We start from the raw sequence: 24,887 nt of genomic DNA on the forward strand, positions 1-24,887 counted from the left end.
TCCCAACCTGCGGTCCTCCAGATGTGCTGGACCGCAACTCCCATCCTCCTCAGGCAGCACGGACAATCAGGTCAAAGAGAGTTGTAGTCCCAACACATCAGGAGGGCACCAATTGCCAGAAGGTTGGAGGCCCTAGAGCAGACTTCCCCAATGTGGTGCCCTCCACATGTCTTGGGCTACAGCTGCCGTGCTGGCTGGGGCTGATGGAAGCTGTAGTCCAAAACATCTGAACGGCACCAGTTACTCATAACAAAACAACAAGCACGTCTTGTCCCACATTTTTTATGATCAGCATAAGGAGGGTTTACATCAGGGTCCTTTGGTCCTGTTGGTGGTGGTACCCTGGCAGCAGGAAATTATCGAACCGTGCATGCGGTACTTGGCACTAACTATAGAAACTCACACATGGAATTGATTTGATGAAGAGACTGGTTAGAACAGAACCCTTTTTATTCTGCCTGCCCTCCCTTTATTCCTTTTGTAAATCAAGATAGGCAAGATAAGCACCCGCCTCCTCAGCATCGATCATTTCGGAAATGTATATGGGTTAAATGCCATTTTTCCTTGTCAAGAACGCCAGCCTGCTACTCCACCATGAAGTTAGGCCTTGCTCTCAGTCTGATGCAACCGCCTGGGAGTGTGTTATCTCTTCAGGCCTGCCGCTCAAGGCCAGGTTCAGTCTTTGTTAATTTATTTATTATTAGATTGATTAGCTGCCCATCTGGCCGGCTACCCAGGCACTCTAGGCGGCGTACAGTACTAATAACATGACATACAACTGGGAAAGCGATAACGGCTGGGTTTGGTGCGAAGATCCTACCTCCTTCTGCGGGGAGGGTGGGGGACTCCTGAGCAAACTTAGCAGTCATGGAAGAAGAGGACAGGTCCTCCTACGGATCAGTAACTGGTTAAGGAGCAGAAAGGAGAGAGCAGGGACAAATGGTGAATTCTCCCAACGGAGGGTTGTAAATAGGGGGGTCCCACAGGGATCTGTAATGGGACCAATGCTTTTCCATTTGTTCATAAATGATCTCGAATTAAGCGTGAGCAGTGAAGTGGCCAAGTTTGCCAAATTCTTTAGGGTGGCTGAACCAAAAAGGGCTTGTGAGGAGCTCCAAAAGGATCTCTCCAAACTGGGGGAACGGGCATCAAAATGCCAAATGAGGTTCAATGTCAGCAAACGTAAAGCGATGCACGTTGGGGCAAAAATTTGAACCAAGTATAAGCTGATGGGATCTAAGCTAGTGTTGACTGACCAAGACCGAGATCATGGGATTGTGGTGGACAGCTCTGTGGAAACACCAACCCAGTGTGCGGCTGCTGTGAAAAAGGCAAACTCCGTATTAGCCATAATTAGGAAAGGAGTTGAGAATAAAACTGCCAATATCATACTGCCCTTATACAAACCTCTGGTGCTGCCATACTTAAAATACTGTGTACAGTTCTGGTTACCACACCTAAAAAAGGATAGCATAGAGCTGGAGAAAGTGCAGACAAAAAGGGCAACTAAAATGATCAAGAGGTTGGAGCAACTTCCCTGCGACTGAAGGTTACAACAGCTGGGATTGTTTAGCTTGGAGAAAAGGTGAGTCAGGGGCGGTGGACATGATGTGTCAAATTAGGCATGGTGTGGATAGGGAGACATTTTTCTCCCTCTCTCATTTTACTAGAATCCGGGGTCCTCCCATGAAGCTGATTGGTGGGAGATTCAGGAGAGATCAAAGGAAGGGCGTCTTCACACAGCACAGAGCTAAACGACGGCATTCGCTACCACAAGACGTAGCGATAACCATCAATCTGGATGGCTTTAACAGGTTAGACACACTCCTGGAGGAGAAGGCTACTAGTCTGGACGGCTATACGCCACCTCCAGTACCAGAGGCAGTAAACCTATGTACAGAAATCACCGGGGAACATGGACAGGAGGGTGCTGTTGCACTCCTGTCCTGCTTGTGGGTCTCCCCTGGGCAGCTGGTTGGCCGCTGTGTGAACAGAATGCTGGACTAGAGGGACCCTTGGCCTGATCCAGCAGGGCTCTCCTTACATTCTTATGAATTTGTCCAATCCCTCCTTAAAGCCATCCAAATTGGTGGTCGACACTACATAGGGAAATGGAGTGAATTCCATGGCTTCACTGTGCGCTGGGTGAAGCAGCCCTTCCTTTTCTCCATCCTGAATCTCCCACCAGTCAGCCTCATGGGATGACCCATAGTAAGAAGCCTTATATGGAGAGGGAGAAATATGTCTCCCCCTCCACTTTCTCCGGACCATGCATAATCTTGGCCTGGCTCCCCCGCAAACCTCTCGACCTGGCCAGTGAGCTCCCTTGCTTCTGTTCCCCCATCCCTCCGCCTCGATGGGGAGAATCTGTCATCCTTTCCCGTATAATGCTCACAGGGGACTTGCACGGATAACACTGGCAGTGCATTTCATGAGATGCAAAGGGAGGTGGCATTCACAACAGGCGAACACAGCCCTCCCCTCCAGTTCTTACCTGTTCCTGCCTGTCCAAGGTTGTCTACAGCTCTAAGTTGCTAGTGCAGCCTGCGTGGGTATAGAGATACTCACTGCACCCTCCCATTGAGTAGATCAGCCTTCTCCAATATATGAGGACAGGCCATGGAACCCGGAGCCAATCAGGAGGAGGGGAAGGAGCAGGTTGAACTACATAAGAGCTGCAGATTAGGTAATGGGGAAAGCGGAGGGATGGGAAGAGGGGGAGGGGAAAATATATAGCTCTGAATGTGGTAACTCTATAGTGTGGGAGAAGATTTAAACAGTGCAGCTGTCAGCGGAGTGTTTCTTTACCAGGTTTCCGAGCTTCTGAAACTCACAGGGTTCTTCGACAGAGAAATGTTGGGTCCTTAAAACTGAGTTGTTTTGATTGTGATTGAAGTGCAGAGAAGAGGCTGGTCTGGTTTACACTTGTAGCAAGTTGGGAATAAAGGCATTGACATGGTGAGGGGAGCTAAGCATACAAGAACATAGGAAGAGCCTTGCTGGATCAGACCAGAGTCCAGGATTCTGTTCCCACAATGGCCAACCAGCTGCCCACGGGAAGCCCACAAGCAGGACACAAGCGCAACAGCACCCTCCCGCCCATTTTCCCTAGCAACTGGTATTCAAAAGAATTCTGCCTCTGATAGTGGAGGTAACATATAGCCATGACCAGTAGCCACTGATAGCTTTAGGACATAATCCAGTGCATGTTTAGAGAGAATTCTTTTTTTAGTAGGTACCGACAACTCAGAGGGTTTTACAACTGATTTGTACCGGTGGGGAGTTCCAGAAAGTGGGTGCTACGACACTGAAGGCCCTGTTCCGAGCTCTGATTGACCGAACTTCCACAATCTGGGGTCTCTCCTGATGAGCGCAGCAACCCATCCTAATGGGATCTTCTCAAGCTGGGGAGAGGTAACGAAAGGGGTACCGCAGGGCTCAGTCCTGGGCCCAGTGCTCTTCAACATTTGTATTAATGACTTGGAGGAGGAGGTGCAGGGAATGCTGATCAAATGTGCAGATGACACAAAATTGGGTGGGATAGCTAATACCCTGGAAGACAGAAACAAAATTCAAAGTGATCTTGATAGCCTGGAGCTCTGGGCAGAAAACAACAGAATGAAATTTAATGTAATAGGGATAAATGCCAGGTTCTGCACCTAGGAAAAAGAAACCAAATGCACAGTTACAAGATGGGAGATACTTGGTTCAACGATACTGTAAGCGAGAAGGATCTTGGAATTGTTGTCGATCACATGCTGAATACGAGCCAACAATGTGATGTGGCTGCAAAAAAGGCCCATGCTATTTTGGGCTGCCTTAATAGAAGCATAGCTTCCAAATCACGGGAAGTACTAGTTCCCCTCAGTGCTGGTTAGGCCTCATCTGGAGTGCTGTGTCCAGTTCTGGGCACCACACTTTAAGAAGGATGCAGACAAGCTGGAGAGGGTTCAGAGGAGGGCAACGAAGATGATCAGGAGACTGGCAACAAAGCCCTATGAGGACAGGCTGAAAGAACTGGGCCTGTTTAGCCTTGAGAAGAGAAGACTGAGGGGAGATAGGATAGCACGCTTCAAGTACTTGAAAGGTTGTCACAGAGAGGAAGGCCAGGATCTCTTCTCGATCATCCCAGAGAGCAGGACACGGAATAATAATAATGGGCTCAAGTGACAGGAAGCCAGATTCCAGCTGAACATCAGGAAAAACTTCCTGACTGTTAGCGCAACAGAACAATGGAACCGATGACCTAGGGAGGTGGTGGGCTCTCCCACACTGGAGGCATTCAAGACGGGGCTGGACAGCCACTTGTCAGGGATGCTTTGACTTCATTGAACAGGGGGCTGGACTCGATGGTCTTATAGGCCCCTTCCAACCCTGCTGTCTTATGTTTCTGTGATTCTAACCGAGCAAGTTGGTAGGGAAGCAGCGACCTCTTCAGTACACCCGTTGATTTTGCTCGTGCAATGAATTTGTTTTTGTAAGTTACGTTGATATGAAAGTTATAGAAAAATTGATTTAATATTAGTAATGTATGTTTATTGACATGTAGAATGTTGGTCTCCTGCCAAAAGTACAACCATCCAAATGTGCTATGATAGGAGTTCTACAAAGGCCGCTCAGCTATCCATTCTCTTTTTCCTCACAATCCAGGTTGAGAAGTTATGAGAGTAAAACAGGTTTCCAAAATTGGTTTTTAAAACATTAATGTGTGCACACGCTCTGGAGAAAAGCCATTCCAGAAATACCTGGCCCTCACACCAGAGGGCAAGAGCCACGTTTGAAGGAACGTTTGGGGTATTTCCTCCTCCACCGCTCACCCCCCACCCCCTTTCTGCATTAGCCCATGAGGTAAAAATACCTCAGTAATTCCACTGTCTGATGCCTAAAGTCCAAGCAAGTAAAAAACAACAGCAGGTAAGCTACAGGCTGGCTTTCTTCTTACTGGCCAGGCCTGTCACTTTTGCCTCTTGTAAAGCTTCTGGGCTAGGTTAAGGAAGGTCTGAGCAGGAAAGTGGACGGCATGCTGGGTAATAAGTTCAGACAAACGCTGGTAGCTGCTCTCCTCGTAGTCCTGGTAAACAGCTCTCAGGCCCAACTCCTCATAGAGTTGTTTCACACGCGCAACTTTGTCCGTGTCCTTTTGTCCGTAGTTCTCCTAAAGCAGTAAGAATTTAAAAAAAGGAACGACTGAAGGGACATAAAGTGCACAATTCCTTTCCCCTACTTCACACAAATGTTTGGCCAAACAACAATTCTCTCCTGAAGGTGTAGCGATAACATATACACCAGGCTGGTTCACACAATTTCAGCGTTGCTAAAAAGCCACAGTGGCTTATTTCCCCCTCCGAGCACACTGGTCACATCCTGGCTGGATTTTCCTAATTACCTTCACTGGTGCGGCTTGCCATGTCATCTGAACCCAGGCAGGCTTGATCTGAACCCAGGCAGGCTTGTTTGGTTGGAGGACAGCAACCCCCAAATAACCCAGCAACAGCCCATGTACTACTCGAGGGTTGCTGCCCCCTCAAATGGGTTCGGACAACATGGTAAGCCATGGCAGCGAAGGGAAAGTTGACTGGCACAAATGGGGGGTTAAGAAGCCACCGTGGTTTGTTAACCACACCATCATCGTGCAAACCAGAGCAGCGTTTTAGATTGTGAAATACGCTGAACAGCCATTGAGTCAGTAATCCTTACAAACAGCCCTCTAGAGGAGGCCAGTATTATAAACCTCATATAGTGGATGGAGGTCTGATGCCTCAGAATTAGTGGCTCACATGAGGTCGTTAGGCAGAGTTGAGATTTGAACCGTGAAACCCCACCTCCTCTGATCAGTCTAAGAGAGCAAGAAGGAAAAGATCCCGTTCCCAGGAACTGCTCAATAAATACAGGCAGCAAGTAAGTAAGTGAGGGGGGAGTAGAGCGTGATGGGGCCACTCCTGCATGCAGCAGGGGGCTGGGAGAGAAAGATGAAAGCTGGGGTGGGGGGAGAAAGGCTGTGGAGTCTGTTAACATCCCACCATGGTCACGGATGATAGGAATTGTAGTCCCAGCAACATGTAGAGGGCCACCAATTCACCATCCCTTGGTACAGAGCAGTCTTATGCTTGGTCGAACCACCGGTTCATCTACCCCAGTTATCCTGACTCCAGCCTTCCCCAACCTGCTGCCCTCCAGATGCACTGGACTGCACGTCCCAGCATCCCCGGCCCTGGAGAAGAGGACCCAATTGGCCGCCCCCCCCCCCGTTTTACCTGTAGGAGGAGCCTCTGTTCTGCCGAGGCTCGCTTTAAGCATTGCACCACCAGCCAGCTGCACTTGTTTCCTTGGATGTCCATCCCGGTTTCCGTCTCGGGGTCACCGAAGCAGTCAAGGAAATCGTCCTGCAGACAGGGAGAATATTAACGCTACACTGCGCGTTAAACACGACGCTTGCACCGCTGGCCCCACATGCCTACTCCGGGGGCAGGACAGAGGACGGGGGCCAGAGGCAAACTGGGGCCTCCGTTTCTGCGTACCAGGCCGTGCTCCGTGTCAGAGAAGACCTGCTGCTGGAACAGGCCAAGAGGTCGGCTGAGGACCATGTCCAGCGTACAACAGTGGCTAGGCTACCGTGTCCTACCGTGTTTTTAAAAAGATGTCCCAGCCCTGTTTTGTCACAAAAAGAGGAGGGGAAATGTTCGCACTTCCTGTGCCCAGGGAATGTGCGCCAATGTCCCCCCAATTTCTATTTTTAAAAATCGGTTTATTGCTGTTACTCACTTGCACAACAGCGCATTGACAAAGAATACTGGCTTGCCTTGACTGGAGCCCTTTATGTTGCACTTAGCAGACATACAAGGTTGCACTCAAGGATACCTGTATGTAGGCCCCTGCACTCAGTTTTCAGGGTGTCCGACATGCAGTTCCCCTCCTCCCTCACAATCGCTCTCACGGCTTCTAGCCGTCAAACTGGAAGCAGCGATCTTCAGGGTTAAGTGGCGTCTAGCTTTATATGGAGCAGCAGGGAGGCTGACATGGGTAAGGGTGGCCTAGGTGGGGGACCCCACCAAGAGCGTAATCCACCCTTAAAAGCATGGGCATCCTGTTGGGAAGTGGGTAATTTTAAACAGCCAGAAAGCTTCTAGCCCTCATGGGGCTAACCTTAAAAAGAATGGAGAAACTATCTGAAAAAAAGTATGCAGATGGGATGAGAGGCCAGCATAGCCCCCCAATCTCTGAACCGTCGCAGCCTCTGCCCAAACCCAGTATTATATGCACCAGCCTCCTTGGTCAATGAGTGGTCAATGAGTGGTCTCCAAGGGAGAGCACGAAGAACAGGAGGAAGATGTACCTGGATCTGGAAGAACTCCGCCATGTCCATTACGATGGTCCTAGCATGAGCATGCTCTTCGTCACCATCTATGCCAGCCTGGGAGAAAGAAAAACAAGTATGAACCAGCTATGGTCAGAACCATTGCTACAGCAGGACAATTCTCACTACTCCGAGCCAAAACTACAATTCCCAGGATTCCCTGGTGGGAAGAGGGGCAAGAAAAGCCATCCCTGGTTTCCTCCCATACAAATATACCTGCACATTTATGGTCATCTATGAGGGCCCCACTCCTTATTCCCCCTGTTGAACATGCGGAGGGTGGCAATGCACGATGTGGCCTTCTCGGTGTTGGCACCATGATTGCCAGACTTTCTCCCCAGGAAGGATAGCATGTCCCCTTCCTGAGTGACACAGCTAGGTAATTTTAGGTTTGGGATTTCATTGCCTTATAGCAGGGGTGCAGGACTTCATGTGCGGGGGCAAAATACAGCCTCTGGGGATGGTCGGCAGAAGGCCATGCCCCTTTCCCCCAGTCACCATCTTTGGGTGGTTTCACAGCTTTTGTGCAGTTTTTTTCCCTCACTCTCACAGACTGAAATGCCTCTCTTAAGGCGTAGCCACTGGCAGGAGGAGCTTTAAGCTAACCTAGGCTGGTATTTTTCTTGCTGTGTCCCCACCCCTTCTGCCTTTGGCTCTGCCTATGGTGGAATGTGGTCCCCGAGAGCTTTCCCAAAATGGAATGTGGCCCTCAGACTGGAAGGGGTTCTGCACCCCTGTCTTCCAGGGACATGTGCTTTCGTTAGATGGTAACGTGCATTACTTCTCTTACTTCAAAATACCGCAAGCCAGCCCTGCCGCATTTGGCATCCTTCCTGCTCAGCCTGCTGAGTGTGGGGCCGTGGACATCTGCCCCCAGATCCTGCCCTGCTGGCACCACAACCCTGCCTTATTAGTGGTTAGGATTTGGGTGAAGACAGTTCAATTTCAGATAGCGTTTGGGATCTATTAAACTAAGATTTAACTTGTTCAACTGTTGCTTTGCTTTGTTGCATTTCTATTTATTTCTATAATATTATTATTATTATTATCATCAAGATCATCATCATTATTCCATTTATATCCCGCCTCTTGCAGGGAAACCAAGGAGGCGTATATGATCCTCCCCCTCTCCATTTTCTCCTCACAACAACCTTCTCAAGTAGGTCAGGCTGAGCGTCAGTGGCTGCCCCGAAGTCACCCAGTGAACTTCATAGCTGAATGGGGACTAGACCCCTGGTCGTCCCAGTCCCAGCCCAACACTCTAACCACTGATGATATCACAGCTACTGTTTCTGGAAGCCCCTTCGTGGAGATGTGTGCATCTTAATTAAATAAAAAATAAAAGAAAAAGAGACATACATTCCTAGTGAAGAACATGTAACCAAAGAATGACCTGCTCACAATCACCCATTGATTCAGCAAAGATTCGAAGCAAGGTCCCAAACTCTAACACACACCACTGCATAGCCCCATCGATGCCCATCTGCACCCTCCGCAACAGCTCGGCTAACGCAGAGGCCCCTCACTCACCATGTACATAGCAGCCGGCAGCAGGAGCTGGAAGGCGCATGCCTTGTATTTGACTATCGCCTTGTACCTGCCAAAGAAGACAGCCATGGTTCCAGGTCTTGGATCTGAAAATGTTCTAGGATATCTATATATATCTATATATATATCTATATATATCTATATATATATATGGATGTCCTCTGCAATATGTAGGAGAAACTACAACGGAACTAAGAACAAGATTCTGTAACCACAAATCTGCCGTTCCTACCAAAAAATCTAGAGTAGCCCGTCACAAAACATTTCAGCTCACCTGCACGTAGTGACTGCATTCACACAACACTCTAACCCACGACTGGTTGCTTTTCAAAAACAACCCACCCTGATAAGCCATGGTTTGTGCTAGGGGTTGTTTTACTCAGTATGGGCTGGGGTGTCATCCGAGCCCAGACATGCCAACCCGTTGTGGGTAAAGTGCATTGGGCAGTGAGCCGCTCGCCGAGAACGGCAGAAATTTTTGCTGCTCTTCCCAAGCAGGGCGGCAATCCCTCTTTGCAATCCAGGGCAAGCCGCTGCCCGTGCCTCTTTCCCCTTGACAGCAGCAGCCCCTCCCAAGTGCCCAAGCGGCACTTGGGAGGGGCTGACAGTGGCCCCCTAGCTTCTGCCAAGCCCCCTGTCCCTGCTCCCTCCACGATCCTAATTGTGGTCAGAGCCGTTAAAAAAAAATCTTTTTCCTTTTTTGTGCAAAATTGGGCCTGGGAATTTTTTCCGCGTTTTCCTAGCCCCATTTTATGTGCACAAATAACCCATTTGTTTGTTTGTTTGTTTATAAATAAAGCTATTCGCAGTTGCGCAGTTGTGGGACTTCCCTTGCAAGGTAACAGTCAAGGTTATACTACAGCAAGCCTGTTTTGACAGCCTTGCACAGTTGACAGGTGGGGAAACAAGGTGTAGATCACCCCCCTAGCAAACGTGTCCCCAGAGTTCAGTGCATTGCCCTGAACCTTGGGGTGCCTGCTGGGAATCCCCACTTGCCCGAGTCCTCCGCATCTGTTTTTAAGGGTGCCCAAGACGCCACCCGATTTTTATCTACAGATGGCCGTAACCGCTTTTATTTTGACAGCTGTCAAAGCAGAAGCAGTTAATCCCTTTGGGGTAGAAAAATGGGGTGGCGTGCACTTTTCTATGAAAACGGGGTGCTGCAGACCCAGGGAGGGATGTACTAGAAGGAGGGGATCCCCACGCATCGGCATGGGACTTTAAATCCCTGGGGCCACTTGGCTAACTGGGCGGCCTTCAGCACTTTGGCAGGTGGGGAACGTGGTCAAGATCACCCACTTAGCCCAGTCCCCCCCATTGTAAAGTCTTGTCCCAGCCCTGGGGGTGCCGCCTTTGGGTCCACCCCACCCTGAGCCGGCAGGACCCCATTTTCATATACAAGTGCCTTCCACCCCCTTTCCCCTGGTTCTCTGTTCACTGCGGCGGAGTTTGACAGCTGCCAAAGGAGTGTCAAACTACAGTACGGCTAGTGGAAATGGGCGGGCGGGCGGACTGGATCTGCTTGAAAAAGGCTCTGTTCATCATAAATAAAAAAGGGGGGGCCATTTGCACACAAGAAATGGGGCTGGTAAAATGCAAAAAAATCCTGTCCCCATTCTTGCGCAAAAAAAGAAGAAAAAAAGAGCCTCCGACCAGAATCAGGCTTGTGGTCAGAGCGGAGACGGGCTTGGTGGCAGACAAGACGGGTCTGCCACCAAAAGGCCTGGGATACTGGGCAGGGCCGGCGCGAGGACGGAGGGGAAAGGCGCGGGCAGCCAACGCACTGTCGGCAGTGCACCCAGTGGTTTGTTGGGTGCACAAACCTGGCGCTGGGTTGCTCTGTGAAGAACCCGCAGGGCGCGGCGACTCACCCAGGTGGTCAGGCGAACGCAGTCTCCCTGATTCACGATTGCTCCCAACAGAACAAACCAAGGACACTGGCCTGCTTGACAAAAGGGAAGACGCCTCCATCTGCAGAGTCAGAGCTCTCCGACCAAGCGGCCTTGACTGGGGGGCAATTCGTAAGGGTCACACCAGTCATGCCCCAGTTGGGTTCTCCTAAGGAATGTTCCTCTCCAGGCATTCCAGACTGCCACTCCTGCTATCTACTGACGAGGGCAGAGGCTGAAATGTTCATTCAGATAGATAGATAGATAGATAGATAGATAGATAGATAGATAGATAGATAGATAGATAGATATGGTAAAGGTAAAGGTGTCCCCAACCAGTTGTGTCCGACTCTAGGGTGTGGTGCTCATCTCCATTTCTAAGCCGAAGAGCCAGCGCTGTCCGAAGACGCTTCCGTGGTCATGTGGCCAGCATGACTGAACACCGAGGTGCACGGAACACTGTTACCTTTCCCGCCGAGGAGGTACCTATTTATCTACTTGCAATTTCTTGCTTTCGAACTGCTAGGTTGGCAGGAGCTGGGACTGAAGCCGAGAGCTCACTCCGTCACGCAGCACTTGGGTCTCGAACTGCTGTCCTGCCGACCTTCCGGTCTGCAGTTCAGCGTCTTAACCACTAAGCCACCGCGGCCTATATATATATATATATATATATATATATATATATGTATGTAGACTACGCTAAAGCCTTTGATTGTGTGGATCACAACAAACTGTGGCAAATTCTTAAAGTGATGGGAGTACCAGACCACCTTACCTGTCTCCTGAGAAACCTGTACGAGGGTCAAGAAGCAACAGTAAGAACCGGACATGGAACAACTGAGTGGTTCAAAATTGGGAAAGGAGTACGACAAGGCTGCATATTGTCGCCCTGCTTATTTAACTTATATGCAGAGTACATCATGAGAAACGCCGGGTTGGATGAATCACAGGTTGGAATTAAGATTGCTGGGAGAATTATCAGCAACCTCAGATACGCAGACGATACCACCCTAATGGCAGAAAGCGAAGAGGATCTAAAGAGCCTCTTGTTGAGGGTGAAAGAGGAGAGTGCAAAAGCTGGTTTGAAACTCAACATTAAAAAAACTAAGATCATGGCATCTGGCCTGATCACTTCCTGGCATATAGAAGGGGAAGAAATGAAAGCAGTGACAGATTTTACTTTCTTGGGCTCCAAGATCACCGCAGACGGTGACTGTAGCCATGAAATTAAAAGACGCTTGCTCCTTGGGAGGAAAGCTATGGCCAACCTAGACAGCATAGTAAGAAGCAGAGACATCACCTTGCCGACAAAGGTCCGTCTAATCAAAGCTATGGTTTTCCCAGTAGTAACGTATGGCTGTGAGAGCTGGACTATAAGGAAGGCTGAGCGCCGAAGAATTGATGCTTTTGAACTGTGGTGCTGGAGAAGACTCTTACGAGTCCCCTGGACTGCAAGGAGGTCAAATCAGGCCATCCTAAAGGAAATCAACCCTGACTGCTCATTGGAAGGACAGATCCTGAAGCTGAAGCTCAAATATTTTGGCCACCTAATGCGAAGAGAAAACTCCCTGGAAAAGACCCTGATGCTGGGAAAGACTGAAGGCAAAAGGAGAAGGGGACGGCAGAGGATGAGATGGCTAGATAGCATCACCGATGCAATGAATATGAACCTGAGCACACTCCGGGAGAGTGCGCAGGACAGGAAGGCCTGGCGTGCTATGGTCCATGGGGTCACGAAGAGTCGGACACGACTGAATGACTGAACAACAACAACAACATATATATATATATATACACACACACACACACACACACACACACAGAGCGGCCTCAAAGTAGGTATGCAGTTGTTTAGAATGTTGATGGGAGAGGGAGAGAATATGTGAGTAGTAGATGTGTGGGTGGAGTCAGAATGACAATTGGGAAAAGTGAGTGACAGGGAATGACAGTTAAATCAGTTAAGTGTAGAGAGTGAGGGGAGTGAGGCCCTTAAGTATGTATACAGTTGTTTAGTTGTTTAGTTTTTTGTTTTTTTTTACTGATAAGCAAACTCGAGTCAAAAACAAAGAAAGCGGATTCTAAAGCAGTCCTGGAAGACTGAAAATTCTCTCCCTCTCCCATCAACATTCTAAACAACTGTATACCTACTTTTGGGCCACCCTATATGTAGGGATGTCAGAGAATTTCTCCACGAATCTCCGGGAGGCCGAATGCCAACACATTCGGCCCCCAGAAATTGGTGGAGAAACGGTCTGCCCCCCCCACCCCCGGGATGGGACTTATCTTGAGCTAATGTCCCTGGCGGCGGCGGCTCCCAGCGGCGGTTCGGCGGTGGTGCGGCGGCGGCGGCCGGTCTTCCAACCGACTGCCGCCGCCGCCATTTCCAAGTAAAACAACAACAACAAACGTGATAGGCTACGTAAACATTTACGTAGCCTATCACGGCTGACTGCAGGCCAGGGACGCAAACGGTGGCGGCTACAGCCGCCGCCATTTGCGTCCCGGCAGGAGAAGAGGTTTCGCGGCCGGAGAGACGGGGCGCTCCCCCCCGGCCAGAATTTCGGCGGGGAGGGATGGGGCGCCTCCCCCCCACCGCGAAGCAAGCTTCGGGATCAGGTAAGTGACTTTCGTCCATCCCTACCTATATGTATACACACACACATGAACACACATATGTACACATACCTACATATATAAAATTCAGATTTATACTATATTTAACCAGTTTCTTTCCCAGCCTTCCATCACACTCTAGCATAACCAAGAAATGGGTGTGAGGCAGACAGGTGGAAAGGGAGAGAGGGAAAGAGACTGGCATATAGCTAGTTCACAAGGGAGCTACGACAAAATGTTGCAGGGTGGAACTCTTGTGCTCAGGGTTCCAGCCAGCCCAGCCATTTTTCCAAGAAATGGGTACACAGCTCAAGACTTTTACATATTGGTTTCTTTTTCTTCATTACAAAATGTTTGTGTTCTTTTTGCACATACAACAATTTTCAAAATCCCACTCTTTAAAATCCCAATCCAGCCTAGCAGTGCCTTTCTTTGCCACTCCACAGTGTTTGCGTTCGCTCTAATCCAGGGATAGGCAACCCGGCGTCCTCCAGATGTTTGGGACCACAACCCCCACCAGTCACCCCCCAACAGCCAGTATAGCCAAAGGTCAGGGATGATGGGAGTTGTTGCCCTGAACATCTCCAATCACTTCTCACCTCTCTTCTGTGAAGCGGTTCAGATCCACCTGAGAAGGGGGCGCAGTGATAAGGTCCAGGGCTTGCCCCAGTGCAGTCTGGTATGATACCTGGGGAGTAACAGGAAAAGAGATTGTGAACGGAGGACACTGTCACAGGAATTTAAAAAGAAAGAGAGAAAGAGATAAGAAGCACACCAAAAAGAGAGAGAGAAGGGACTGGGTTTATTTCCAGCCCGAGGGACATGACTCCCCAAGCACTGACAAATGTAGAAAATGAGATATACAGTTCCCATATGAACTTGTTGAGCACGCTCCGGGAGAGAGCGCAGGACAGGAAGGCCTGGCGTGTTATGGTCCATGGGGTCACGAAGAGTCGGACACGACTGAACAACAACATTCAATACCGGGGAGGGGGGCAGGGAAAGGTTCTAGTCCTCAAGGCTTCGGGGCTAAACTTTGACAGTACAAAGACATGGTTTCCGTGAATGGGGAAAAGACTGTGTTTTGGAACAGACTTAATATTATTTAAGGTGAGCAACAGGTGGGGAGTATGGGGGTTTCTGAGAGGGGCTGCAGGGCCCCAGAGCAAACAAGTGTCAGGGCCCTCCCAAGTCATTCTCCTGGGCATTTTCCCTGCCAACCAGTGGCCAAGGTATCAGATTAAGAGCTGGGTTCAAATCCCTGCTCAGCCGTGGAAGCTCACTGCTCAGCCACGGCGTGAACAGAAAGCTGGACTGGATGGATCTTTGTTCGGACCCAGCAGGGCTCTTCTTATGTTCTTACGATGCTGGGCCAGTCAGTCTCACCAACCTCACAGGGCAGTAGGGGGGATAAAATGGAGGGTGAAGGAAAGAGAGAAGAGAGACACGTATGGCACCACCTCAGCTCCTCAGGGGAAGCGTGGGATTTTTAGAAAAAGGATAGGATACAGATCAGCAAACAGTAAAATTAAAGAAATGCATGCCAACGGAATGAGCTACAGTGACAACCACCGAGGCTTGGGCCTCTCATGACACAAGGCCTCCCACATGGGCCTGAGGGGCCCTCTGTGCATGAAGGGGGTGCCGTCAAAGGGGTGCAGCTCTCCATTGCAGGGGTGGACATCCCCTGGAGGCGACCAGTAGCTTCCCCCGTAAAATGGCGGCCTTTAGCCCCCCATCTAAGACGGGAAACGGTTTCCGTGACAACGGAAGGGCCTCCCACCACGGGAGACCAGGCCGCAGCCTCTCCCGCCCTCAGGCAAGGACAGTCCACAGGGCCTAAACCCACCTGGAGGAACAGCTCCAGCAGATTTACGTAGTACGGCTGGCCCCGGCAGTGTCGCCTCAGCAGCCGGTAGATGCTGGCCTCAAGCAAGGAAGCGTCATTCACAGCGCCCAAGCCAATTCCTTCCTAGGGGCCAGAAAGGGGCAGAAGAAGGAGCAGCAGCAGGGCTTATTTAAGCCAAAGATCAGCCGAAACCTGTTTTTAGCACCTCGGGCTCCTCACTAAGAACGTGTGTTCACCACACCCAGCCCCCAGCGTGCTCTCTATTTACACGGGAAGGCAGGACTGAAATCGGCACCGTCTGACTGGGGAACAACTGAACATATATTTCTGTTTACTTTCTGGCACCTCTGATCTGCCTCGTCTCACGCCTGATGGCCAGTCCAGGAAAAGGCGCATGTCAAATAAAGGTGTAGTCTAATGCTAGCAGCAGAGGGGAAGGGAGGGATTACCCCGTGGTGAGGGTGATCTCGCACGTTTAGAGACTGGGGTAGTTTTGCCCCAGTGGCCCCCCCCCCCCCCGACCCAGGCTCTCCACAGTCACCCTTCAGGGCTCAGTGTCCTCCTGCGGGGCTCTAGATGTCACGTCTCGGAATGGGAAATGGATGCATCTCAAACGTTGCAGACCGCCCGCCACGTAGAAACAGAGGAGCCGCATTATTCTGAGTCAGCTGCATCGTTCCGTCTAGCCCAGCAACGTTGACACGGACTGGCAGCGGCTCTCCAGGCCCTCAGGCAGACGGTTTTCCAGCCCTACCTGGACAGGCCGAGGATCGTATCTGGGCAGGTGCTCTAACACTGGACTGCAGCCTCCCGCCATACCTGTCAGCACTCACTATAAGATACAGCAGAGTAGCCCTTCTCTGTATCCTGACCATGGCGGAGGCCCAGCTAATGGTAAAGAGAGGAAGGGCCTTCTCTGTGGCCCCACCTAAACTGTAGGATTCTTTGCCCCGAGACGCTTGTTTTGCTGCATGACCCAAAACCTCCCTTGTTCTGTTAGATAAGATCTTTATCAGATGGCTCCGGAAGAAAAAAAAGGTGCCCATCTCAGCCTTAGGGACTAGTGACCCTGTCCCCATTACCTTTCTGTACCAACATGGGCGTCCCTCACGTGTCATGGAGTAGTCCACGATGTCATCTGCTATGAAGATAAAGGCCAGAAACTGCAATCAAGTTAGACACTGTCACCATTTTTTCTTTGTGAGTATTTTCATAACATTAAAAAACATGTTGCTTTACAGCAGGGATGAGGAACCTTTGGCTCATGGGGCTAATTTGGCCTGCAGAGTTTCCCCATCTGGCCTGCAGCCTCCCCCCTGGCCCCACCCCCTTGCCAAGCCCACAACCTAGAGGATAGCAGGGAGAGGAGTCCTCTCTGACACTGGGGGATCCCCACTGTTATCTCCAACCATTGATGGGGTGATCGGAGATAGCAGCTGGCAACCCACTCCCCTCTAAAAACATTTGCTCCCTGCACAGAGGGCCATGATTCCCTGCATGGACAAAAATGTCTCAGGGTAGGAATGTGTGGGAAGGCAGGTTAGGGTTAGTAATCTAGGGCCAATAACATTTCTTTATCTAAACGTTTTTGATCCCACTCCTGAGCCATAAAGTCTCCCAGATTAGTAAAACAATTGTCCCTGCCCACAGGCTTACAGTCTAAAAAGAAAAAGGGATGGGAAAGGAGGAGGAAAACAATTAAGTAGTCTTTCTGCATGGCTGCTGGAATGGCCCTGTTTCCCACTCTCATCTCCCACTGTCCAGCTTTGTGGTATGGCTGCCGCTGATGGCATTTGAGTCTTTTTTGCAAAAAGGAATGTTTTAATTGGAGGTGTCGTTAAAAAGTTTTGCATAGCTGTTAGCTTGCTGTAGAATTTGGACATATCCCTGCCCCTAACACAAACGTGCTCAGGATTATATACAGCCCAGCCCATGGTTTCATGGTGCCCATGCATGACGACTTCCTCATTGCCCACATGACAGGAAAGCAGCACAGAAACACTCACCAGTTCAATGCACCAGCCAACAGCATGCACACAACGCATGCTCTTCTGATCCTGCTGGTCTGGCCCTGCCAGCTCCCGGAAGGCAGACACCACAGTCAGCCCCCAACGATCCTTCTGTCTGAAGACATTGTATTCTAAGACCTGCACGGGAAAGGGGAAAGGGACATTTGCGGCAACACTAAAGACCCCAAGGCAGGAAAACGGTTGGCGACAGCATTTCAGGCTCCACATAAAACGAGCCCTCATTTGTTGCGGATTATGGCAGGGGTGTTGAACCTCAGGCTTGTGGGGCAAATCTGGCCCATCTGTGTTCCCTAGATAACCATGGCCCTGCTCCCTTCGTCTTGACCATTTGCTGGTTTCCTGGCTTTTGTGCAGCTCCCCCCACCCTTCTAAAAACTTGAAATGCCTCTCCTAAGGCTTAGTTGCTGGTAGGGAGAGCTGTAAGGTAAACTGTGCTGGTATTCATGGCAGTCTGGCCCCAACTAAAATATCCTTATATTTTTGGCAGCCCACCCAAGAGCCTCTCCGAATTTGAATTTGGCCTTTGCCCTGAAAGAGGTTCTATACCCGTATTATAGGTTTATGAGAGTCCCAGGAGATCTGTTTGTCTCTCTCCCTCATGGTCGTTTGTTCTATTTTATTTATTTATTTGGTTGTTTGTTCATTTATTTGATTTCATTTCTATACCGCCCAATAGCTGAAGCTCTCTGGGTGGTTCACAAAAATTAAAACCAAAGAGCACACAATAAAACCATACAAAATATATAAAACATTAAAACCACCGTAAACAATACAACCAGAATAAAACCTAGCAGCCGTACAGGGTACTGCTTGTTTTTGCTGCATGACCCAAAATGCTCACAGCCTTAGGGACTAGTGACCCTGTCCCCATTACCTTCATAGCGTTCCCTTATTTTCGCCGTAGTCTACGTAAATGTTTACGTAGACTAGACGTGCCAAACTAAGGAACGCACGTGCCAAACTAAGGAACGCACGTGCCAAACCATGGGCGTTGCCATTTGCGTACGCGCTTTTTTTTTTTTTCAAAGTCACCCGTGATAGGCTACATGACGATTTACATAGCCTATCACGGCTGACTTTGGAAATCTAGCAGTGATAGGCTACGTAAATCATTACGTAGCCTATCACGGGTGTGTGGTTTTTTTTTTTTACTTTACTTTTTTTTTTTCAGGGCCGGGAAGACAGGGCGCTCCTCCCCGGCCTGAATTTCGGCGGCGAGGGATGGGGCGCCTCCCCCCCGGCCTGAATTTCGGCCGGGCGAGGCAGGGCGCCTCCTCCCCCTCGCCTGAACTTCGGGGGGAGAACCGAAGCGCCTCCCCCCCACCGCGAAGCAAGCTGCGGGACCAGGTAAGTCCCTTTCGTCCATCCCTACGTTTTAATGCGAGAGCGTTTAACGCGACGGGACACCGAATTCATTGCGATGGCGGACGCAATGTAGATTGGCCCTAAATCTTTTCAGCTGCAACTTGATCCCATCAGCTGACTTCCAGTTGGCAAGACTCTGCAATAAGAGTCTTGCCAGCTGGAACATCCTGTTCCCAGGCCTGGAACATCCCGTCCCAGGAGATCTGTTTGTCTCTCTCCCTCATGGTTGTTTGTTCTATTTTATTTATTTATTTATTCATTCATTCATTCATTTCATTTCTATACCGTCCAATAGCTGAAGCTCTCTGCGTGGTTCACAAAAACCAAAGAGCACACAATAAAACCATACAAAATATATAAAACATTAAAACCACCGTAAACAATACAACCAGAATAAAACCAGAATAAAACCTAACAGCTCACAGAGGGGCTCACAGAGAAGGGCCGCTAACGATGATCTTAAGGTCCAGGCAGGCACATATGGGAGGAGGCGATCCCTCAGATAACCTGGCCCCAAGCCTTTAAGGGCTTTGAATGTTAATACCAGCACTTTGAATTGGGCCCGGAAATGGACTGGCAGCCAGTGCAGTTGGAAAAGTACTGGCGTCATATGAGTTCTCTGGCCAGTCCTTGATAACAATCTTGCTACCCTATTTTGGACCAGCTGAAGTTTCCGACCGTTTTCAAAGGCAGCCCCTAGTATAACGCATTGCATTAATCCAGACAAGAAGTTATCAGAGCTAGAAAACTAGCTAGGCTATCTCTGTCCAGATAAGGGCGTAGTTGGTATAGCAGCCTAGCTGCTAAAAAGTGCTCTGTGCCACTGAGTTCACCTGTGCCTCAAGTGACAGTTCTGGATCCAAGAGCACCCCCAAACTACAAACGTGGTCCTTTAGGGGGTGTGCAACCCCCTCCAGAACAGGATGAATATCACCTAGTCGGGCAGACGAACCACCCACTAACAGTACCTCCGTCTTGTCTGGATCGAGTTTCAGTTTATTGGCCCTCATCTAGTCCATTACTGTGCCCAGGCCCTGATTCAGAACAGCCACTGCCTCACCTGGGTTTGATAAGAGAGGTAGAGCTGGGTGTCATCTGCATATTGATGGCACCTCAGCCCACACCTCCGGATAACCTCCCCCAGCGGTTTCATGTAGATGTTAAACAGCATGGGAGATAAAACAGAGCCCTGTGGAAACCCATGGCATAATTGCTATGGCACAGAGCAATAATCCCCCAGCACCACCTTCTGGACTTGGCCATCCAAGTAGGAGCGGACCCACTGCAGGGCAGTGCCTCCAACTCCCAACCCAGACAACCTATCCAGAAGGATACCATGGTCGATGGTATTGAAAGCCACTAAGAGGTCCAGGAGAATCAACAGGGTCGCACTCCTCCTGTCCCTCTCCCGGCAGAGGTCATCCTACAGAGAAACCATGGCAGTTTCCATTCCAAAACCAGGCCTGAAACCCGATTGAAATGGATCTAGATAAACAGATTATCAAGTAGCATTCAAGAGTGCCTGGAGCTGTCCTGCAACCACCCGCTCAAGCACCTTGCCTAAGAAGGGGATGTTGGCCACTTATTATTATTATTATCTGCTCTCTCTCCTGTTTGTATTGTAAACTGCTATTAATTTTTCTTTTTAACGGCTGTTTTAATTGAGCTGCGGCTGTATGCCTCTTTAGGTGCCTCTAATTGAGATAATAAGGTGTGAGAGAAGAGATTATAAGAAATAAACAGAAATATGGCTTGGACTTTTAACAAAATGCAAGCTTTAGGGTGGCCTCTGGTGGCCCTCAGGGCCTCCCCATCAGGCCTGGGCAATCACGCTTCATATTCCCACTGCGTCCCGTTGCAGTAGTCAGGGTTTTAAAAACGATTCTGATTTAAGCAGCCTTAAAGTAGTTTTTTTTAAAGCTTCCATTAGTGCCAATGGATTTTTAAAAGCTCAGGTGCCCTACAGGCTCTGTACAGCCCACCAGAGTCCCAGGATGCCCCGCCTACTCCCCCCCCCCGGCCCAGCTGATTGGCCACGAGCTGGGAACAGGGAAGAGATGACCATTTCCACACTGCTATCTGGCTTGGGACTGCTGGGTGGCAGGCTTTAAGCTTGCTCCAGTCCCAATGATCACAATGCAGAGGTCGTCACTCCCCCAGTAGGAGGTGGGGGAAATACCCCCGGCCTGATTGCTCAGCGATCCCATACCCTGATCTCAGCCCGCAGAGAGCGGAGGCTTAAACCTCCCCGCCTCTTTGTGCTGAGATGTGATGGCTGGGGGGACATGCGGGTGTGCGTATGAGGCCCCGCCCTGCCCCACCACCCGGCACTGCCTGCAGCCCTCGGGGCCCAAAGGGTAACCCACCCTCGCTTTAGGCAAAAGAATCTGCCTCAGATACAACAACCCCAACACGCTTCATCACGGCTTAAAGTCGCCCATGGAGGAAGCCTTCCCGTTAAGCTCCAGCTCTCACCTCCTTCAGCCTGGCGACGGCATCGGCCACTTCCCCCTGATGGAGCTCATCCTCTGTCAGGTCCTTGACAATCTGCGAGAAGAACCCCAGGAACCGCTCCCTGTCCGTGGCGGCCGCCGCCTGCTTCCCATTCTCGCTCATCCTTCTCCCTGGAACATAAGAGAAAAATCTTGGGCAATGGAATTACACACAAGGCAGTGTGCCACCCACATTGAAGTACCACACAGCCTTTCCCAACCTGCGGTCCTCCAGATGTGCTGGACCGCAACTCCCATCCTCCTCAGGCAGCACGGCCAATCAGGTCAAAGAGAGTTGTAGTCCCAACACATCAGGAGGGCACCAATTGCCAGAAGGTTGGAGGCCCTAGAGCAGACTTCCCCAATGTGGTGCCCTCATCACATTGACTGATGCAACCGCCTGGGAGTGTGTTATCTCTTCAGGCCTGCCGCTCAAGGCCAGGTTCAGTCTTTGTTAATTTATTTATTATTAGATTGATTAGCTGCCCATCTGGCCGGCTACCCAGGCACTCTAGGCGGCGTACAGTACTAATAACATGACATACAACTGGGAAAGCGATAACGGCTGGGTTTGGTGCGAAGATCCTACCTCCTTCTGCGGGGAGGGTGGGGGACTCCTGAGCAAACTTAGCAGTCATGGAAGAAGAGGACAGGTCCTCCTACGGATCAGTAACTGGTTAAGGAGCAGAAAGGAGAGAGCAGGGACAAATGGTGAATTCTCCCAACGGAGGGTTGTAAATAGGGGGGTCCCACAGGGATCTGTAATGGGACCAATGCTTTTCCATTTGTTCATAAATGATCTCGAATTAAGCGTGAGCAGTGAAGTGGCCAAGTTTGCCAAATTCTTTAGGGTGGCTGAACCAAAAAGGGCTTGTGAGGAGCTCCAAAAGGATCTCTCCAAACTGGGGGAACGGGCATCAAAATGCCAAATGAGGTTCAATGTCAGCAAACGTAAAGCGAATCGATGCACGTTGGGGCAAAAATTTGAACCAAGTATAAGCTGATGGGATCTAAGCTAGTGTTGACTGACCAAGACCGAGATCATGGGATTGTGGTGGACAGCTCTGTGGAAACGCCAACCCAGTGTGCGGCTGCTGTGAAAAAGGCAAACTCCGTATTAGCCATATTTAGGAAAGGAGTTGAGAATAAAACTGCCAATATCATACTGCCCTTATACAAACCTCTGGTGCTGCCATACTTAAAATACTGTGTACAGTTCTGGTTACCACACCTAAAAAAGGATAGCATAGAGCTGGAGAAAGTGCAGACAAAAAGGGCAACTAAAATGATCAAGAGGTTGGAGCAACTTCCCTGTGACTGAAGGTTACAACAGCTGGGATTGTTTAGCTTGGAGAAAAGGTGAGTCAGGGGCGGTGGACATGATGTGTAAAATTAGGCATGGTGTGGATAGGGAGACATTTTTCTCCCTCTCTCATTTTACTAGAATCCGGGGTCCTCCCATGAAGCTGATTGGTGGGAGATTCAGGAGAGATCAAAGGAAGGGCGTCTTCACACAGCACAGAGTTAAACGACGGCATTCGCTACCACAAGACGTAGCGATAACCATCAATCTGGATGGCTTTAACAGGTTAGACACACTCCTGGAGGAGAAGGCTACCAGATGGCTATACGCCACCTCCAGTACCAGAGGCAGTAAACCTATGTACAGAAATCACCGGGGAACATGGACAGGAGGGTGCTGTTGCACTCCTGTCCTGCTTGTGGGTCTCCCCTGGGCAGCTGGTTGGCTGCTGTGTGAAGAGAATGCTGGACTAGAGGGACCCTTGGCCTGATCCAGCAGGGCTCTTCTTATATTCCCATGAATTTGTCCAATCCCTCCTTAAAGCCATCCATATTGGTGGTCGACACTACATAGGGAAATGGAGTGAATTCCATGGCTTCACTGTGCGCTGGGTGAAGCAGCCCTTCCTTTTCTCCATCCTGAATCTCCCACCAGTCAGCCTCATGGGATGACCCATAGTAAGAAGCCTTATATGGAGAGGGAGAAATATGTCTCCCCCTCCACTTTCTCCGGACCATGCATAATCTTGGCCTGGCTCCCCCGCAAACCTCTCGACCTGGCCAGTGAGCTCCCTTGCTTCTGTTCCCCCATCCCTCCGCCTCGATGGGGAGAATCTGTCATCCTTTCCCGTATAATGCTCACAGGGGACTTGCACGGATAACACTGGCAGTGCATTTCATGAGATGCAAAGGGAAGTGGCATTCACAACAGGCGAACACAGCCCTCCCCTCCAGTTCTTACCTGTTCCTGCCTGTCCAAGGTTGTCTCCAGCACTAAGTAGCTAGTGCAGCCTGCGTGGGTATAGAGATACTCACTGCACCCTCCCATTGAGTAGATCAGCCTTCTCCAATATATGAGGACAGGCCATGGAACCCGGAGCCAATCAGGAGGAGGGGAAGGAGCAGGTTGAACTACATAAGAGCTGCGGATTAGGTAATGGGGAAAGCGGAGGGATGGGAAGAGGGGGAGGGAAAAATATATAGCTCTGAATGTGGTAACTCTATAGTGTGGGAGAAGATTTAAACAGTGCAGCTGTCAGCGGAATGTTTCTTTACCAGGTTTCCGAGCTTCTGAAACTCACAGGGTTCTTCGAAAGAGAAATGTTGGGTCCTTAAAACTGAGTTGTTTTGATTGTGATTGAAGTGCAGAGAAGAGGCTGGTCTGGTTTACACTTGTAGCAAGTTGGGAATAAAGGCATTGACATGGTGAGGGGAGCTAAGCATACAAGAACATAGGAAGAGCCTTGCTGGATCAGACCAGAGGCCTATCTAGTCCAGGATTCTGTTCCCACAATGGCCAACCAGCTGCCCACGGGAAGCCCACAAGCAGGACACAAGCGCAACAGCACCCTCCCACCCATTTTCCCTAGCAACTGGTATTCAAAAGAATTCTGCCTCTGATAGTGGAGGTAACATATAGCCATGACCAGTAGCCACTGATAGCTTTAGGACATAATCCAGTGCATGTTTAAAGAGAAAAAGGTCCTACAATTCCCAGCATTCCCCGGCTAGCACTGCTAGCTGGGGAATGCTGGGAGGTGTAGGGCATTTTTCTGTCTACACCTGCCTAGGTTTGCACCTTTAACCCCCACAAATTGGTCTAAACCCCTTTTAAAGCCATGCAAGTCGGTGGCCATCACGGCATCCAGAAGCAGTTTCCATAGTTTTAACTGAATGAAGTCCTTCCTTTTGCCTGCTTCTTGAGCTTGGTGGGACTTTCTTCCAAGTAGACACATCTAGCATTGCCCTGTGGGTGGGCTTGGGATCTCTAAAGAAAAAAAGAATCCTCAGTGCTATCTGCAAATTACAGCCCCCAGGGTTTATTTGGGGACAGAAATCCCAGGCTATTATCTTAAGCTGGTTTCAAGCTAGAGCGGTGCTCTACTTTCCAGAAACAGTCCCGTCTCTGAAGGGCTCTCCAGTCCACCTCCCGATACAGATGAATCGTAGGAAGGGAGAGCAGAGGAAGGACCGTGAAGTTGCCAGTCCACAGTTAGCGACACCTGGACAGCGAGCTGAGCAGGAAGGCACACGGGTCTCCAGGGCACCGTCTTCCCCACTTTGGTGAGGTGTATTTCTGATTAAATCATAAAAATCCCTTTTGGATGCACACTGAGGCAGATAGTCATATCGCATTTCCTTCCCTTCGAAACGAACAAGGATGTTAATGAGGCGACATATACCTGACAGCCCCAAGTGCACCGTTGCGCAAGTGCGAATACTAAT

General features: G+C 49.9%; 1 protein-coding gene across 2 annotated transcripts; it reads right to left on the reverse strand.

Moving 5' to 3' along the window:
- Positions 1-4,501: 4,501 nt before the first annotated feature.
- LOC146334489 (farnesyl pyrophosphate synthase-like) lies at positions 4,502-23,515 on the reverse strand. Of its 2 annotated transcripts, XM_084824295.1 has the most exons (11): positions 23,404-23,515; positions 21,730-21,813; positions 21,124-21,272; positions 17,260-17,400; positions 16,336-16,416; positions 15,254-15,376; positions 14,004-14,092; positions 8,885-8,951; positions 7,334-7,411; positions 6,255-6,383; positions 4,502-5,155 (listed from the first exon to the last, which is right to left on the reverse strand). In XM_084824295.1, exons 2-11 carry the CDS (start codon positions 21,776-21,778, stop codon positions 4,955-4,957), a joined length of 1,107 nt encoding a protein of 368 aa, XP_084680421.1. In that variant the 5' UTR covers positions 21,779-21,813; positions 23,404-23,515; the 3' UTR covers positions 4,502-4,954. The 2 variants fall into 2 exon arrangements, with proteins under 2 accessions (XP_084680421.1, XP_084680422.1); XM_084824296.1 differs by lacking the exon at positions 21,730-21,813 and having other exon boundaries at positions 23,404-23,513.
- Positions 23,516-24,887: the final 1,372 nt, after the last annotated feature.

The sequence above is a fragment of the Heloderma suspectum genome, chromosome 17 (assembly GCF_057233095.1).
Source record: "Heloderma suspectum isolate Gila_16-S chromosome 17, 16-S_ref, whole genome shotgun sequence".
In the NCBI taxonomy this organism is placed as follows: Eukaryota; Metazoa; Chordata; class Lepidosauria; order Squamata; family Helodermatidae; genus Heloderma; species Heloderma suspectum.